The 19388-nt window shown below is 42.8% G+C and overlaps 1 protein-coding gene and 3 long non-coding RNA genes across 9 annotated transcripts; 1 reads left to right on the forward strand and 3 right to left on the reverse strand.

The window, feature by feature from the left end:
* Window positions 1–1091: 1091 nt before the first annotated feature.
* On the reverse strand, window positions 1092–4867 carry LOC123060919 (uncharacterized). 5 transcript variants are annotated; one of them, XR_006428270.1, is made up of 3 exons: window positions 4226–4867; window positions 3937–4125; window positions 1092–3857 (listed from the first exon to the last, which is right to left on the reverse strand). It is a non-coding gene; the product is annotated as an uncharacterized lncRNA (long non-coding RNA). The 5 variants fall into 5 exon arrangements; XR_006428271.1 differs by having other exon boundaries at window positions 1092–2426; window positions 2598–4125; XR_006428269.1 differs by having other exon boundaries at window positions 1092–2426; window positions 2558–4125.
* Window positions 4868–5432: 565 nt separating this feature from the next.
* Window positions 5433–8753, reverse strand: LOC123060921 (uncharacterized). The gene is made up of 3 exons (XR_006428272.1): window positions 7834–8753; window positions 7639–7737; window positions 5433–7100 (listed from the first exon to the last, which is right to left on the reverse strand). It is a non-coding gene; the product is annotated as an uncharacterized lncRNA (long non-coding RNA).
* A 2097-nt stretch (window positions 8754–10850) lies between these two features.
* Window positions 10851–14172, reverse strand: LOC123060922 (uncharacterized). Of its 2 annotated transcripts, XR_006428274.1 has the most exons (5): window positions 13545–14172; window positions 12839–12958; window positions 12572–12666; window positions 12154–12395; window positions 10851–12029 (listed from the first exon to the last, which is right to left on the reverse strand). It is a non-coding gene; the product is annotated as an uncharacterized lncRNA (long non-coding RNA). The 2 variants fall into 2 exon arrangements; XR_006428273.1 differs by lacking the exon at window positions 13545–14172 and having other exon boundaries at window positions 12839–13538.
* A 249-nt stretch (window positions 14173–14421) lies between these two features.
* LOC123060924 (ERI1 exoribonuclease 2) lies at window positions 14422–15731 on the forward strand. The gene has a single exon (XM_044483788.1). It carries the CDS (start codon window positions 14545–14547, stop codon window positions 15571–15573), a length of 1029 nt encoding a protein of 342 aa, XP_044339723.1. The 5' UTR covers window positions 14422–14544; the 3' UTR covers window positions 15574–15731.
* Window positions 15732–19388: the final 3657 nt, after the last annotated feature.

Below are 19388 nucleotides of genomic sequence, written 5' to 3' on the forward strand. Positions count from 1 at the left end.
CAGAAGCATTAGCTGCTTTATTAGTAGGTAAAGACTAGGACATAAGGCCCGTGCGTTGCAACGGGAGAAAAAAAATCGTAATCTCTAAAGGCCATGACCATACTTTGCTGCTTCACCAATAATATTTTGGTGAACATTTGTTCAATTTACTTAACATTTTTAATACAGGAACTTTTTGAAAACTCGTGAACATTTTTTGATTTCTCAAACATTTTTTTTCAGAATTGGGAACATTTTTTGAATCCACAAAGATTTTATGATTTATTTAACTTAGTCTAAAAGTCATATTGTTTGGAAATTTTTAGCTCAATCAGAAAATATTTGAGGGGATATTATTCTTTTCTCTTCCTTTTTCTTTATTTGAAAAATGAGAATCTGTTCGGCAATGCTCAGTGGGCTGGCCCAGTGAGCGCAACAACAGCAATAATAGTGCAGCCGGTCCCAAGGCCTAACTGGCCAAACCGTGCCAACAACTTCAAAAATAGTATTAGCAACATAGATGTGATGCCCCAAAGGCACCGAGATATTCGCTTCGGTGCTTGCAGTGCGGTTGTTATTGGCCACCGGAAGGTAGCTTTGCAGAATGAGATTCTATAGTAGCTTTCGTGTGGTTTCAGGCTGCATGTTTAGCTTGCTGTCATTTGTTAATTAGAAAACTTGCTATTCTAAACATCGTGGCACATAGATTTCTGTGTAATTGTCAAACTAATTCATCCAAATAGATAAACTGCTTCCATGCATCAAATGAAAAATGGAAATAAAACAAAATTCATGGCATATCAGCAGACCAAATGTAGCACTGATAACAACAAATTCTTGAAGTACGGGCATATATATTGATCATTACAAAGTGGGGAGGCTTACCACAAGCAACAAAACAATATTAATTATAATTGATAAAAATATTCATACAAATAACCTGAATTAGCAGTCTTTATCAAGATAACCAGATCACTACTCATCAAGGAGAAAGTTGCATGTCACTAAAAAGAACTCTTTTGGAAGTAATAGTAAAGGGCTAAAAAGAGATAATAGTATTTTCATAAAGATAACAAAAAAAAAGTAAGGTTTTCCATTTTCCACAAACTATATGGATGTTTACAAATAGAGGTCTATATTATCTTCCGCCATATACATAGAAAAATCCATTCATAAGGAGGAACCGAAATAGCTAAATAATGACCCGTAAATCTGTAGCAGAAAATGCATTTGTACAGTAACTCTACACGTTAGCAACAAAAGAAACCTGTTATCATGTTTCTTCTACAACTATTCATATGCAAAACGTTGTGGGACTACTATAGTGTATTAATGTCGCTTACAGATAAACACTTTCTAAACACCAAATAACAACATGGAAATGTTCTAGTTTGGTGCCTGTGTCCACATGAAGCAGAGAGGCGCAAGTACCGCACATCAACGTGAGGCTGGCGACAACACCTCCTCCCTGCAAAGCCGCGATTTGGTAAACAATTGTATATCTAGAAAGAAGGTAAAGGTCACAGCGGTGCAGAATTTACTCCATATCTTTACAGGGCCTAATAATAAAGCACACTGCTACCAAAGTATACACAGGGAAAGTTATAATGGGAAGTAGTATGATATGAACAGATTGATTATCTTCTGAAATAATTAGAGATCGTATATATGAGAAGTCAAACCAGTGTTGACATCATCAGCAACATTACAGTGGAATCTAAAACTGAAAAGTAGTAACTAATGGAAATTATTATTTAGTCAGAGAGACCTCTCTTTATCATTTATAAGGCACCAAGAACTGTAGCTAGTCCACAGAATAGGTAAAATTCCCATCCTAATATTCTTCACTGGTTACACATATCTTCGTCAACTATGGGAAGGCCTCGCTTCTAAGCAACCTACATAAGCTGGTAATCAACAAAAGCATCATACAGATGAAGCACACGACCAGCTGAAAAATCAGTGGCACGGCCATGTTTTCTAGCACATCACCTATACTTCTCTACAGATATGTTTCCTGCCTTATGACACGCTTGAAGTTTCCAGGCTCAAAACCATCTTGATGTTATTCACACAAGAAATACGAATGGCAGGAAAATAAAGCAATTCACAATTGCCACAAACTTAACGTGCAAATGCAAGAATCTCTACCCAATATTGCCCTCCCCACATTAATGTGACACGACTGCCTTTTCCCGTCTTTGTATATATTCTTTGAATAATCCAGCTTGCAAAACAGGTGCAAGGAATAGACTGCTTTTGCGCAATAATATTTGCAAACTTTAACCATGGTGCACATATATAAAAATGTGATGAGCATTAAAAAGGAAAGACAAAGAAGGTAAATTTCATGGATTAGTTGGCTGGCCGAACCAGCTATATGTGGCTTCCTTTCTTCTAGTCAGTGTTGAGACATTATCCGGTTCTGCAAATTTTCCCAATAGAAACTGAAAGTGAAGCAAACAACATTATATGGTCCACAACTCATGGTCTCTGCTCCGATTGAGTTCTTAATTCAATTTTCCTTTATCTACATATATTATGCAGCAGATATCAATGTCCAAAGGAACCACTTCACCTGAGTGAAGCTTCAATTCTGAAAACCGAAGTTAACTCACTAGTATTCTGCTCCTAGTAACTCCTCCTTTCCATGGTCTTCATCTACTCCTTCCGTGATGGATCCATGTCTTCTGAATATATTGACACTAAAACAATCAAGTACATGCCCTCTATTGTATAACTTCAGTTCAAACATTGATAAGAAGAACCACGTAAGGTTGATGTTACAATGAAAACAGAAAACAAAATACAGTTCATTGATCGGAATTTGTCAAACTATGCAAATGCACATCATGTCTTTTTTTAAAGTGCATGCCTTTCAGAGCAAAAACCGTAGGGTTGTAGTCAAATCAAACACCAATTTATTCTTTCTGGAAAAGCAAAAAAAACTAAATTAGGAAGAGTGCAGATAGTATGTTAAATATGATATATGCATCTCTTGTTAGCCTTAACATCACAAATTGGAATGTTGGGCATTCTGTTTGCTCAGTAAGAAAACAGCTCATAATTTAGGAAGGATTTGTTTATTAAAACCTACTTGGCAGAACCGAAGTCACGTCCTGGTGCTTGTTGAGAATGGGGAGGTGGGTGGAGGTCAGTCACACATATGACTTGTTGAAGAAAGCACATAAAGGCATATTTGGTACTACCTCGTGAAAAAATGTCTTATATAATGAGACAGATGGAGTATTATATATGAGACAATTCTAATCTCTAGCACTGATTTTCTGTACAAAACATTTACTCATTAACACAAAACGTAGCAAAAGATCAGTGTTAGCTTTTTCAAGCAGAACAAATAAGAAAATTGCAGAAAAAGGTTCAGTACAGCAGACCATATAATTAACATGCAATGAAACTTGCTTGGCTATTTCAATTCTTTTTTATCTAGTTTATTTATCTTCAAAAGAGCTCGTATTCCTCGTCTACCATATTTGAGATAGCATATTGCCATACATCAAAAAGAGCATCTCAAATATTTTCAATCAGTGAAACCTGTCTACCCAAATATGAATCTTTCAGACTTGAATTGAACATGGAGTAAACATGAATGTCTTCATGAACAAATATAGCAGACCAGTCAGAATAACATCTGCTAAAAGTGCATTCATATGAAAGGAAGTGACTGTTTTAGAAGGATTATAAAACTCATGTGGCTGAGAACAAACCATGCTAGAAAAGATTGTAGTAGTATTCATTGTTCTTCTTGTGGAAAGAACACATATCTATACCTTCCCACTCCAATCTGAAGCCAATACCCCAAAAATGCAATTGGTTCTGCTAGACTACTTGGTCCACCTTTCCTCGCCTAGCAAAAGCTTAAAAGATACACAGATAACTCAAAGAAAAGAAATGAAGGACCATTTTTTTTAAAAAAGGCAATTTGCATTATTATACCAACAGGAGGGCTAGATGCCAAAGGACAAATTGACTGCACCTTCTGAATACTCATCCAATGTATCAACTACTCTAATGTGGCTAATTCCTCAAAAAAATGATAGATTGCAGGGAGTGTTTTTATTTGTACAGGGATTGATTTTATTTGCTCCTGATATTTGCCTTCTCCCGGATAGCATTCATGTAAACCTGCCACAAAACCAATTATCAATCCCTCAATTCAATTGATGTAAGATGCAATGCAGAGATGTCTTGCTTATCTGAATACTATAACAGAGTATCTGCGTACTATATCAAGAGGAGCTTGGCGCAGCAGCATGGTTGGCTTGTCCTAGATCCAAACTGATCCCGAACGAGAGGCCGATTCTAAAGCCATGAAGGCCCTGAAATCGCCAGATCCAGGTGCATCTCAAGATGGCAGAGGAGCGGAGGAGCTGTGGGCCGACCCGTTTGTAGGGTGCCTGTTGGCTTGGAAGGGTGAGGCGGCGTCCGTGGTGGAGGAGAAAAGGAGCTGCAGATCCATGGCGTCCTTCACATCTTCGTGAAGAAGCCCTTGACGGCGACAACCATGGTGGATGGGGAACTCCCATGGCGTCGAAGGTGAGGTGTAGGGGTGGTGGATCCCGACCAGGTAGGAAGAGGGACGAACCCGGGGCCGCCAGAGACGCGGCGGCGAAGCCCTGCCCCAAACCCAGCCACAAGGGTGGCGTTGCGACCGGGCGGTAGAGGTCGGGAGCGCAGAATCTGGCCGGAGGGGAGGGAGACGCGGACCGTGGGGAGCTCTGGGGTGTGTTGTGCGGCGACGGAGCTCGCCGGAGATTGCCACAGCGTGGGTGGTGGTGGCGGCGGCAGCGACGAGGACTTGGGCGAGAGGGAGAGGAGGCGAGCCCGTGCTCCTCCTATGGTCTTTTTTTCTCTTTACAAAATCAGCTCGGACCACGGGTTGAATAATCCAAACAATATGGTGTTTTGTGCAAAAATGAAGCGTTTTTCCAGGTCCACTTAAACAGGGACTGCGGGTTGAATTCTCAAAAGTAGAGGGGCTTTTTTGCAAAATCACCGACGACGTACGGGCAGAAGCATTAGCTGCTTTATTAGTAGGTAAAGACTAGTACAAATGCCCGTGCGTTGCACCGGGCGATAAAAATGATAGAACCTGCTTGATGGGTCATTTTTCGCCATTTTTAATATCTAATTCTAATAAATGTTGAACATGGAAATTTCTTTTTTTAATAAATTCATTAAAATGTAAACTCTATAAAATAATTTTTTTTGAAAAGAATGTATTTTTGTAGTAAAGAAGTGATTTTTTGGGCGAATTTTTAAGTGTTTTTAAAAATTACGAACATATTTTTTTGAAATATTTTTAAACTGTTTTTTGTGTTAACTTTTTGGGTATTTTTGTTTGGTAATCTTTACAGATAGTTGGTAGCTTGGTTGGGAAATTTATTTTTTTACTATCTGGGCTTGGCCCAAACAAAATAGTTAAGGTGCATGGAAGGACCCACGAACTTATCTTCGTACCGCTGCGACCCCTAAAAGAAGATCTTCTTACTATTGGGCCGTGAGGGCCCAACAATGTGTAATTGACCCTTTCTTTTGCTACATATCTAAAACTACCATCAGGGATGCAATTAAACTAATTGATAATTGAAGAAAGAGCAGAATATATGAAACTTCAAGAATTATTCCAGCATCATGTCCAAGAATAATAACCAAGTTCAAGCCACCATGTTCAGGTATATATGTAGTCATCAACATGAAATTCTTTGGTTCAATCCAAATGCCATGTGTACATGAGCTAAATATACTTATACCGGTCTAGCACAGAAAGAAGTACATGATCGGCAATGGCAAAACCCGATACAGTATAGACTTGTATACCAAGGGAAACTGGAACAAAATGGTTTACAAAATGTACAAGCTTTACTCTCCAGACTCTGCAGGCTATAAAAACAGAACACACTCAGGTGCCGGTTCTTCAAAATATAAAGTCGTAGCTGCATTTGTTCAGAACAAAGAATGAAGCATTCATAGCTTAGCCGCCCTCTGCTTCAGTTAAATAATACGTGCTAGCTTGCTTATGGATGTGCCCAGAAAATTCAGTGTGAACAACTCTGAACCTGACTCTGGCTAAAAGAACAAAATCATTGGCTTGATTTAACTTATTATGTGTTCTGCATTATGGACACCGTGACATCAGTAGCAACTTAGTGACATGTTTCAATTGGTAAATATAAGAAACTTAGTGACGACGCGTGTTATTTGAGGATGACAATTGTTCTCTCCCATACCCTTAATCAACTCATACACTCTGATATGTAAATTCAGGCCATATACATTCAGCTTCTACCACACAAAAAATGAACCTAGAAAACCTAGCAAGTACTATTACTTTTCAAGGACCAAAAACTTGAAAGAGGAATAACATAGAAGAAACGAAGAACAAACCTCTAGTGGAAGCATTACATGCATTTGTGAGTCCAAGCATAATATCTGCAAGAAATTCAGAAAATACAACATGCCTCCAAAATTCAGAGATCTCATGACAGGTGGACTGATGCCCAATATATCTTTAGATAAAGAGGGGGGGTGAGATAAAGAATGTGCATGTTTCCCTAGGTAGTCTGATGATCCGAAGCAAATTATCCACAAGGAATAGAAAAAAAAATCAGTAGAACATCCAAGGACCAAATGGGCAAACAATAATATAATCTTGAAAAGAAATACCAACATTAGTAAATTTTACCACGAAACAATGGCAGTTCTCTGGCACTTCTTTCCTTGTACCCAAAATAATTCCAAAAATAACAAACAACAAATTACAAAACCAGAGAAGGTAATCTGGTGTACTTTAGTCGTCGTATAGTGCTTCTACTTAGCCTAATAGGGGTAGCGCCACTCAAAAAACCAGCAAATCAAATCAATCTTGCAAGCTTTTTCTTCACTGTAACTATTCCGCAAGACTGCTCAAATATAAGCTATTTAGTGGAGCACAACTATAGTACTGTGCGATATTTAGAAATCAGCTTGTGCGCTCAAGTGCAACTCAATTGCATACCAGTTTGGTGATGGCAACTAAATCTGAAATCCAAAAGCTTAAGTAACGTCAAAGTTGAGATATCGCTTCCTTGCAGCTATGTTTCCACTGACAAATCGACTTCCTGCTAATGGAGCAACCCAATGATTAGTGGTAACATAATTAAAATACTGCAGTGATACTTTCTTATTGGTAAGAAACTTAATTTCAGTGCTAGAGATAAATTATTTGTTTCAGCATGCTAGAAATAAATTCTTTGTTTCGCCAAAATGACAGTATTTTTCTGTTCGGGAAACTTGATGTTTCGGCAAGATCCTAAAAACAGCAGCAACAAATATTTGCAGTAGAATTATCACATATCTCGGCCTCACCATCTCAAAGCGACACATAAGACAAACAAAAAGGAAATCCAAATCGCACTTGTTCCTACTATATATCTGCAGATCACAGACCATGGCTTCACAAGCTTCCGCCACTCTAGCACATATGCCCGTCCGAGGTTCAACTATCATTATTCTCTTGTGTACAATCAGGACAGAAGCAGCATAATTTTTCTGACACTTGAATTCAAAACAACTACTAAAACCAAATTCATGTTGCTATTTGGACGCACAAATACTCTGTATCAACTAATGCATTGTGCATGGAAAACGGGAAATTACCTCTTGTTACAACCAGGAGCTTCAGGATTTACTTTGCTTGTTAATTCCACCGACTACATTGGTGTAGCTCTCTTCCTTGCCGGGTCTATTCCTCAGCTGCTGCACAAGAATAAACAACAGTAAGCGATTTAGCCAATGTGAAGTCATCGTTTTACTTGCACCTATCTTAAATCGGAAGTGAAAAAGAAACTCAACTGTGCACATTAGCAGAAATCATCGTCAACAAAGCCATAATGTACTGCCATGGGAAACAACACCAAATAAAGCATCATCAGTTCATATATGTAAGAAAAAAAATATGCTAGCAAGCAACAGTGCTGCTCCCGAAACTGTAACCGTCGAGTCCCGCGAGATACATAACCATCGACCATTGTTTCGTCGCTTTGCTGCACATCAGACATACACGCCTTTGCCCAAACATCAGGGAAAGGTTTGGGCGCTGTCATCCTTGAATCTAGGGACAACCAAAAATAACAGATCAATCTCCATGCCCAACATAATTTGCAAAATCAAGTGAGTATTTCCTCTCTCGATCTCCTGGCTCTGCTCAACTACGGGAGCCGGCAGAGCCAGACAGGGGAACTTGTGTGCGCAAACGTCAATTCCATAGCAGGTCATGAGCCGGCGAGCAGCGCCCCGAGGAAGTGGAGATGGATGTACCAGGGAGAGGCAGCAGTATCTTTGCGCACAGCAGCATGAGGCAGTGACGGAGATCCTGGGGGAGGCACGGAGGTGGCGAGGTCAGTCCTCGGCGGGTTCACGCACAATTGGGTGTCCACCGGCGGGCAGCGCGCTCCGCGCGCCGCCGGACCTTCACCATTGACCACGCCTCCGGCCATCTCTCCTTCCTCTCCCTTCACTCTCTCTTTACTCCTGTCTCTCTCTCTTTCTCAAAATCTCCCTCCTCTTCTCCCACAGGTAGCAACCACTATGGATGGTGCTGCCCGAAGCTTTGCTAGCCTCCCATGGCGTGCCCCCACCTCCACTCCGGACTCTCCTCGCCAGATCCGCCCCGCCGCACCCATTACCGTGCCCCTCGAGCTCCGGCCTCCTCCCATGGCGTGGCCCGCCTCGACTCCGGCCTCCTCCTCGCCGGATCCGCCCCCAGCCGCTCGAGCCACCGCGTTGACCCGATCCAAAAGCTGGGCTTGAGCGGCGGCGCGACGGCGGGTCGAGTTCCGGCGGATTCCGGCGGAGCGACGACGGGGCGGAGTTCGGCGGCGCGCGGCGGCGTTGCAAGGCGTGGCGGCGCTGGAGGTGGATGAGATTGGGGTTCATGGGTCGTTCGTGTGGCTAGGTTTTTTTTTCTTTCCAGGTGGACCGCGGGTTGAATTCTCAAAACGGCAGGGTTCTTTTTGTAATAACGAAACGTTTTCTGAGATAGCAACTTAAAAAGGGACTGCGGGTTGAATTCTTGAAAATAGAGGGGCTTTTTTGCAAAAGTGACGACGATGTACGGGCAGAAGCATTAGCTGCTTTATTAGTAGGGAAAGACTAGCAAAAGGGCCCGTGCGTTGCAACGGGAGAAAAAAATTCATAATTTCAAATGGTCATGATCACATTTCGTTGCATCACCGAGATACAATATCTCTCTCAATTTCTCGAAATCATGAACATTTTGAAATTATGAACAATTTGTTAAACTCATGCACATATTTGAAATCGCAAACAACATACTATTACAAATTTCTGAACATTTTCTACAATCAAGAACATTTTTTCAATTTATGAATATTTTTTGCTATTTACAAACATTTTTTAGAAATTGTGAACATTTTTAAGCAATTTTCCTGAACTGGCAAACATTCTATAATCGATGAAAATATTTAGAAATTGGGTGGAATAGTTATTGAATTTGACGAACTTTTTTTGATTTAGCGAACATTTTTGGAAATGCCCGTGCCTTGCAACGGAAAAAAACTATCAAGTTATACATGTGTGGTAGATATAAAAAAGTATGAATCAAATTCACAAAGTATATACAGATCATGTCATGATGCGATAAGACACTTTTAAAATGTAATTTCAAAAACGAACAATATAATGCTCATCAAGACTTGATTTTTTAAGGCGTCACAACAAAATATTTTGTGGCTGAGCAAACTGCATTGACGGACCCTGCCTGAGCTATACTGATAAATAAAGTGTCTCGTCTGGACTTAGCGTAGCGGTGTTTACCATAACCACTATTGTGATATGAAAATAAGCATAACTGTGTATGGAAGCAAAATAGACATTTAGTCATTTTAATATAGCTTACAAAAACAAACCCTTAGAAAGTTATGTCAATTTTGTTGGGTTCAGCGTTGTACAAAACACGGAAACCCTTTTTTACCCAACGCGAAGGACTAAATAAAATCATAAAACAAGCTATATAGATCTCCTAATAAAACCTTTATGGAACCTACAATTAGTTTTGTTCATTATTTACGGATGTGTTTTAATTTTTGTGAACATTTTCTAAAAGTTGATGGACATGATTTTTAAATTCCTGAATATGCTTTGAATATTGGCTCATTTAAAAAAATCATGAACATTTTTTATTTCATGAAATCAGTAGAAATCGTGATTTGTTTATAATTTGTGAGCAATTTTTTAAGTCATGAACATTTTTTGATTTTTAGAATATTTTTTAAATTCACAAACAGTTTACCATTTTCCTACTTTTTTTCAGAACTCGCAATTGTTTGATATTTTGGAAATCCGAAATTAATTTTGAGATAAAAAACCAAAACAGAAATAAAAAAGTAAAAAGAAATAAAAAATAGGGGGCGCCATCAATCCGAAATTTATTTTTAGGGAAAAAACAAAATAGAAATAAAAAAAAGATATAGAAAACCGGGGGCGCCACGACCCGCACATGGGCTGGCCCATTACTGCGCTTGGTAAAAAGAAAGAGAAAAAGCGTGAGAACCAGGGATCGAACCCTGGTCTCCTGTGTGGAGCATCGTTGCCTCAGCCATCGCGCTGCTCATGCATTGGTGCTATTATATCGTATCCACCTTTAATAACAGAACCCTGGAGCGATATTAGAAATTAAAAACGAATCATTTTTGCCACTTACGGGTGGCATTGGTGGGTAATTATTGCCAACTTCAAGGGAATTTTTAATGACGGACGGGCAGAAGCACTATTTGCTTTATTAGTAGGTAAAGACTAGCACAAATGCCCGTGCGTTGCAACGGGAGAAAAAAGATAATATCACACGTCTTTTCTTATTTATTACAACTCGTATTACAGTGATAAGTAGAATTATTTTTTGCCTCCATAAGTAAACTTGCTGAAATGTCTCTTATGTTTCTCTTTCTCCTAATTTTTTGCACAAAGCTCTTCCATGAATCTGCACATTCCTGGTAGCTAGCACACTGTTTATAATAGGTTTTGTGGGAAGTAGTACCGCCGTGCCCCGTGCATGGAGCTCCTTGTTGCAGCTGATATGGTTGCACACCTAGAAAGAACACAATGAAATAATATTCAAGGGATATTGCTCGACGCCAGCTCAGGTGCTTCACACTAAGGGAAGACCTTGGGCTTGGACATGTCATGCACTGTTCCAGAATCTTCATCATGCTAATGCTACAACGGCCAATAGAACCTGACTGAGGAAGCGTCGTTTTCCTTCTCAGTCCTCTGGTGATGTTTGGTGGGGCAACCTATTGTTGTTGTAGGTACATTATGTAAAGCATGTACTCTTTTTTCTTTCATTATTGTTCAGCTGCAGTTGCAAATCATCAAATGGGTAGGATGTATTTTTTTTGCCATGCCGAAAAAGGATGTAGTTATTTACCATCCTACTATCATCGGGTTACACGGCGACAAGTAAAATATCCCCTTTGGTGAAAAACAAAACATTTAGAAGTAGTAGTCCGGCTTGGACCATATTTTCTTATTGATAATCTAATATTTCTTGAAATGTAAAGCTTCTCTACTTTCACGTCCAAATATTGGGAAGCACCAAACAATATTATGTCTGTACTGGAGAAAGAAGTAGAAAACCTAAAAGGATTAAGTTATTGATGCTTGAAGGTCGTCCAGGTAATATAAGGTAAGAATAGTAGGAACAGAATTGCATCAAGTGTTACCATCTGGAAAGTTCTGGCATGCATGCCTTAAGATATTCAATTAACTAAAGTCCTAGAACTTACAAAGAGGAAATCTAACAAGATAAGAAATGTTCAACTTTCATAAGTAAAATTGAACCTGACGATATAATTATCTATGTTGTGTGAAACTAAATCAATCAATTTTGGTTATTACAGGCAAAGCAATATGATAAAATGCTCATCTCATCTCCAACTTGTCTGGCCTTTATAGCAGCTAAAGTAGCACTAATTACCTCAACCTCTGCAGCAGATGCTTCAACCAAATAATTAGCACATTTGCACTATCTTCTGCACACACACACAAAATAAGTTCGAAACACATCTCAGTACGCGGTAGCTCACATTTAATATGAACAGAAGACCATCCATAGAAAGATGGTCTGCACAAGTCTAGGACAGAAATAATGCAAACCTCGGTGTCACTGGACCACAACATTCTCAGGGCTGATATCCGCATACACATCCCCATTAACAGGAGGAGCAACTGGGTTTCCAAGAACCACAGCTCCATCAGCTGTTGTTTCTGCAGTCATTTGCATGTTTGTTCATCATCGTAGCAAATATGCCCGGTGCTCATCCAGCTTGCATGTTAGCAGGAGCTGCAGTTACAAGCATTTGTTGTTTCAGCAGCAAGAAGGTCATCTAGCAGCACACCTGCGGTTACAACTACATATTAATTTTTGCGTCAACAAAAAGTAAACTAATGAACCTACAAAGGACGGTGGATATCATATTCAGAGTCCATGGGAGAAAGGGAGAAAGCAAACTGCATGCATTATGGATTATATTACTACAATATAGTGCAAGCAAGGCCATCCTTAGGCCCATACCTCTTAGGAACGTCCAATGGCATGGTCCCCTGCAGATAGCTTGGCCTCGTTAAGTAGGAGGTTGTCAGGTGCAACATTGTAGTTGGGAGGGTTATCTGTAGTTGACATATTTATAGTATAGTATTATTTACTCTTCATTCTCTTGAATCCATTAGACTTGTATGTAATACATATCTTAAGAAAATAAAATGAAACAACATCAGATACATGTAAACATGAAGGAAACACATTTGTCTAACTAAAATAAGACAAAGAAGAGATCCTTACTGTAATTGCATTCTCAACCAAGTGAAATACTAAGCCTTGCATGCCTATGAGCTCATCAAAAGGGACATCCTCGGCACCATCCATGTCATCCAGACCATCTAACATATGCTCAACTTGGGCCTATTAGAGTGATTTGGATGTTTGTCAGAAAGCTTCTTCACCCAGCTGGCAAGTCTTCAAACCGAGCATGCAAATGTAGATTCGCTTCCTTTAAAACGTTTCATGCATGATCAATAATCTATAGTCCGATGATTCTTGCCAAAAATCAAATATCAAAATTAATCGCAGGTTAATTAAGCAGTGTAGAAGTAAAGCAACAGACTATCAGTTACACAAATCATTTCAGGTTTTCAGCCACAACAATGTACAAAAAACATCAGATCTCCAGACAAATTGCCATTGGTAAGTAGCTCTGTCTAACATATGTTTAACACTAACTACTTCTTTTTGCGCCAAAAAAAAACAGTAAATGCAATTCTGACTTTCAAAGCAAATATACTAATCCAAAATTACAAATAGATATTTGATCTACAGGAACACAAACACTACATTATCTAACCATGTATAAGACACCACTTCAGAGTTCAGACCATCAGTTCAAGAAAGTAAATTATGCAAAACTATTAAAAAGCAGATGAGATGCGAGTTTGGCTTCAACAATCATTAAGATATATCAGGAAATTACAAAGTTTGCTTCAGTGAATACCTAAGTGCAGAACCAACAGATGGAGTTCCGACGAAGTGTGGAGCAAGGGTGAACGGCGGGTGGTGTGCCGGCAGCTCGATCCCCACCTCATTCCCTCGTGTGCCGCACCAGGAGAGGAGCCATGCGCCCCTCGCGCGCCTGCGCGTCCCGCCTGGCAGTGGCTTTGACGCCGACGAAGTCCTCGCTCCCGGACGCCTCCATTCTCGGGTCCTTCGTCTCCGTGCGCACCTCCCGCTTCGCTGTCGCCGCCTGATGCGGACCCCGAGCGTAGCCTCCCCGCCTCTCCATTTTTCTCCTCCTTCGTCTCCGCGCGCCCATCTCCGTGCTCCCCTCCCACCTCGCCACCGCCACCTGATGCGGCGCCCGAGCGCAACGCGACCCCCTCCCAGGTCAGATCAGGCTGCAGTGAAGCTTCACATCGGGATCCATGGCGCTGTCGTTCCTGACAGAGACAAGATTTGAGAGAGAGAAAAGAAAGGGAGAAGAAGAGAGATAGAGTGTGGGGGAGAGGGTAATGGACAACGACTGGAGGTCGGCGGCAGTGGCGCGGGACGCCGGCGTGAGGAGCAGGCCGAGGCGCTCGGGACCTGCTGGTCCAGATCGAGCGAGGGGCCTCGGGGAGGAGCAGAGCACGAGGCGGCGGCGTACGAGCTAGATCGGGAGGCTGTTTTTTTTCTTTCTCGTCATACCGGTTCGATTGACTTTATTATATGGACTGCGGGTTTATTATTCTAAATCACAAGGACTTTTTCGTAAAAACAGCGACGACGTACCACCAGAAGCACTAATTGCTTTATTAGTAGGTAAAGATAAAGATATATATATATATATATATATATATATATATATATATATATATATATAGGTAAAGAGGTAAAGATAAAGATAAAGATAAAGAAGGGGACGACGCACCGACAGGTTCGCAACCCTAGTTTTTCGATCTGATCTTTCCCCTATCTTCGCCGCCCAACTTCCCCCCATCTCGCGCACTCCGTCGAACATGGCGGCGCGCGGGCAGGGGCAGGTGCAAGATTTCGACTTCTTCGTGGTGGTCGACTTCGAGGCGACGTGCGTGAAAGACGGGAGGATCTTCCCGCAGGAAATCATCAAGTTCCCCGCCGTGCTCGTCGACGGCGCCACCGGCCGCATCGAGTCGGCGTTTCGCAGGTACGTTCGTCCAAAACATCACCCTGTGCTGACTCAATTTTGCAGGGAACTCACCGGCATCCGGCAGGAGGACGTCGACAGCGGCGTGGATCTCGGCGAGGCGCTCTGGCTGCACGAGGCTTGGCTGAAGGCGGCGACGGCGGGGGCAGGGAGCTTGGCCGTCGTGACCTGGGGAGATTGGGATTGCCGCACCATGCTCGAGTCAGAGTGCCGCTTCAAGGGGATCGAGAAGCCGTCCTACTTCGATCGCTGGATCAACCTGAGGGTCCCCTTCCAGGCGGCGCTCGGCGGCGGAGGGCGGGTCACCCTTCAGGAGGCGGTCCGGGCGGCGGGACTGGACTGGGAGGGCCGCCTGCACTGCGGGTTGGATGACGCGCGCAACACGGCGCGGCTTCTTGTTGAGCTCATGTTGCGTGGGGTCAAGATGACCATCACGGGCTCGCTGGCGCCATCGCCGCCGATCCAGCAGCAGCCGCAGCAGCTTCTCACAAGCCCTTGCGGTGGCTCATCTGCGCTGGCGCCGCCGCCGCCGATCCAGCAGAAGCAGCAGTCGCCGCAGCTTCGCACAAGCCCTTGCGGTGGCTCATCGGCGCTGGCGCCGCCGCTGATCCAGCAGCAGCAGCAGCCGCCGCAGCCTCACATGATAAGCCCCTGCGATGGCTTGCCTGGGACGTGCTTCTGCTACTGCAGGGTACCGACCAGAGGAGGCGTGGTGTCCGTGCCAGGGCCGATGCAGGGGAAGTGCTTCTTCGGGTGTGGCAACTGGACGCCGGCCATGGGACCCGTCTGCCCCTACTTACTTCGTATGGACCAACTGAATGAACCACCCATGGCACCAGGTTCAGTGTATCTCAGCTGTTAGTGTAAATCGTGCTAACCATCAGAATCAGAGCTTAGCTCGGCTGATTCTAGCCAGTCTAGATGTGAATTTGGTCTCTGGAACCAAACGTGGCCAATGGGGCTACTCTTGATGTAATTGGTGTCTGAATTAGTATTATCAATAGAAATTCTTTTTAGTTATGTTCCTTGTCCGCGAATTTCTTCAGCATCGATCACGAATCTCGATCATATAAACCTTATATCAAGAATGAAACAAAAAACAGCCAACCTAGATTCACTGTGAAATGATAGTTTCTTGATCTGTAACAAGATTCTCAAACTCTCTCATAGATTCAACAAGACTCTTTTTTCAATAGATTCAACAAGACTTGTCATGCGTTCTTATCTTCAGTCCATGTCACTCTCAGGGGTAGTTGTATCTGCATGTGTCGGTCTGCTGCGTCTGCGGCTGTTGTATCTGCATCCTATTTGTATTTGCATCTCTTGTCTCTATTCAAATGAATTTCCAGTCTTACATTCAGAGTACCTCCTTGGTCCTTGCTGTCCTCTGTCTTTGTTCTTCCTTGTTTTTTGTGTGTCCCCCACATCTAATATGAGGATTCTAAACTGGAACATATGCGGTCTTGGTGACACTGATAAATGCTCTTTAATCAAGGATGCGACTCACTCTAGCCGTGCTGACGTTGCGTGCTTGCAGGAAACAAAACTTCAGAGCTTGAATCTTCCCTTTCAGTCAAATTCCAATGGAAATGCCGCCACACTGACCACTGTATATGCCCCATGTGATAGTTCAGAAAGGGAAGATTTTTTTCAGCACCTCAACCAAGCTGCTGCTCTTGTGGGTAGATCGTGGATACTGCTGGGTGACTTCAACATGTACAGGTCTGCCCATGAGAAATCTAGAGGACGCATAAACTGGTCAGTCATGGAGCACTTTAACAGCTGGATTAGAGAACATGGCTTGGATGATATTCATATTGCAAATCGCAAATATACTTGGTCCAATAAGAGAAGGGAACCAATGCTTGTTAAGCTGGATAGGGTGCTCGTCAACGCCGAGTGGAATTTGGGTTTCTTCCAAACTGTGGCCACTGCCATAATGGCCGCAACTTCTGATCATGCTCTGTTCATCGTGGAATTCAGTAAAGACACCACCAGAAGCAATTTTTTCAGGTTCGAGAATTTTTGGCTGGATATTGAAGAGGTCAGGGGGATTATCTCAGAAGGTTGGACTAGAGGCACCAGGGCCTTTGCTGCGACTACATCTCTTATCAGCATTAAGATGAGAAGAATTCGAGCTGCCATCCGCAAGTGGGGTAGAAGCAGGGGAAGTGTTCAGCTGCTCATGGAAAATAACAAGCATGTTGTGGACTTTTTGAATGCGGTTGAGGAGTACAGGACACTCTCTAACTTGGAGTTTTGTCTTAGAGATCATGCCAATAAGAAAGTCCAGCAGTTAATCCTTTGGCAAACTAGCATTTGGAGGAGAAAAGGGCAAAAATCTGTCAATGCACTTTGGGGGATGAAAACACCCGTTTTTTCCATGCTGCTGCAAATAGTCATTCAAGAAGGAACAAAATCAGAGTTCTTGTCAAGGATGGTATCGAATTCTTTGATGATGAGGACAAGCTCAGGATAGCAACTGAGTATTTCAACACCTTGTTCGGACAGGCCTCTCCTTCGGTACCGGTCGTAGATATCTCAGCGCTCTATGATCCGATCGACCTAAGCTCGCTAGAAGAGCAGTTTTCATGGGCTGAAATCGTCTCTGCAATCAAACGTTCCCCGAACAACCGTAGTCCTGGGCCGGACGGTTTCACAAATGAGTTCTACAAATGCTTCAAGGAAACTCTGAAACCTGATCTGCTGATTTTTTTCAGTGACTTTCATGCAAATAATGCCGATCTCTCAGGCGTCAATTCTGCATCCATTGTCTTGCTGCCTAAAAAAGAAATTTCAATGGAGATTAAAGACTTCCGGCCTATATCCTTGGTGCATAGCCTCCCCAAGCTAGCCACAAAATTCCTAACTACCAGGCTGCAGCTGTGGATACCTAAACTAGTGCACCCACTACAATCTGGTTTCCTTGCTGGCAGATGCATTGTTGAAAAAATTTCCCTCGCTGCAGAGCTTGTACAATATGCAAAAAGGAAGAAGATACCAATTGTACTGAAGCTAGACTTCAAGAAAGCTTTTGATAGTGTTAGCTGGGACGCACTGTTTGCTGTTTTGGCCGCCAGGGGTTTTGGACAAAGGTGGATCTTCTGGATCAAGAACCTTCTCTACACAAGTTGGCAAGGGTTACTTTGAATGGAAAACTGGGGGAGCCGACCCTCGCAAAGTGTGGTCTCCGGCAGGGGGATTCATTATCACCCTACCTGTTTATTTTAGTGGCAGATGTGCTGCAGCAGATGTGTTGTGAGGAGTTCAGGAGAGGCAATCTGCTACATCCGTTGGAGATGGATTCCTTTTTCCCGGTGCTGCAGTACGCTGACGACACCCTGATGCTGATCAAAGGGACTGTGGAGCAAGACGCAATCGTCAAGAGGATGCTTAAGCGTTTCTCTGACTTCACTGATCTGCAGATCAACTCCAATAAAAGCACCTTTGTGCCCATCAACATGGAGCAATCTACTAGGCAGCAAGTTTCTGAGCTGTTAGAGTGTCCGGTCTCAACCTTTCCTTGTAACTACTTGGGCTTGCCGTTGTCAACAAACAAGATCACCCATGCGATGTTGATGCCAGTCATACACCGAGTGGACAAAAGACTCTCTGGCTGGTTGGCAACCTTCTTGTCTTGGGGAGGGAGGCTTACTATGATAAACTCTGTACTTGCAGCTATACCAAATTATTATATGGCCTGTTTTCTATGGCCGAAGGAGTCCCTGGGTAAGCTTGAGCAAATTCTCAGGGGTTTTTTGTGGCAAGGAAAGAAATCTGCCCTTGGAGGGCAATGCTTGTGGCCTGGGATGTTGTTACCCTCCCCAGGGGCACTGGGGGACTCATAATCCGGGATTTACGTGCGCATAATTTGGCTATGATCTGCTGCTTCACCATGAAGGTGTTGCAAGATAGTGAAGTGCCCTGCTTTAGTTGGTTTGCACGACGATACTGTGAACGCACCATTCCAATGGTAGCAAGCAATGGAGATACACCTATGTGGAGATGCCTCAAAAACTCGATGCCTCTGGTCATCAACGCTACAAAGTGTTCGTTAGGAGACGGCTCCAGGATTTCCTTATGGCTAGATGATTAGTCAGGCAATGGCCGGTTAAGGGACTCTTTTCCCGCGCTTTTCACTTTTGCCAGGAACAAATTATGCACTGTGGCCTCTCAGTACAGTGGGCAATGGAACATTCAATTACATCCCAACCTGTCTATGACCGCTGCACGGCAACTGGATGACCTGCTGGCGAAGCTTTGCAACATACAGCCGGATCTAACACACGGTGATAAAAGGGTTTCTTCTATTCACAAGGGCGAAGCAACCATGGCGTACTTTTATAATTTGTTAACTTTCAGAGGTATGAATTGGCCGCAGGCTGCTTTCATATGGAACAGCATCATCCCCATGTGCCACCGAGTTTTTCTCTGGCTGGCCTTGCATGGTAGGCTGAACACTCAAGATAACATGGTTAAAAAGAATTGGAAAGCTATTGCATCACATGACGGATGTGATGTTTGCCCTGCCACTGAATCAATTACTCACTTGGTGCTCAGATGCAAAGCTGCGGATGTCCTTTGGAAGAAAATTGGGGTGCTAGACCTGGCTGTGCAGGCAAACAGCCTTCTGGAGTTTGTCTCATCACCTCTGGCATCATACAGAATTGGCAAACT

Source organism: Triticum aestivum, chromosome 3A (genome assembly GCF_018294505.1).
Source record: "Triticum aestivum cultivar Chinese Spring chromosome 3A, IWGSC CS RefSeq v2.1, whole genome shotgun sequence".
Taxonomy (NCBI): domain Eukaryota; kingdom Viridiplantae; phylum Streptophyta; class Magnoliopsida; order Poales; family Poaceae; genus Triticum; species Triticum aestivum.

Excerpts from the sequence above, each read along its gene's own strand:
- LOC123060924 (XM_044483788.1), top strand. The coding sequence starts at position 14,545 with ATGGCGGCGCGCGGGCAGGGGCAGGTGCAAGATTTCGACTTCTTCGTG.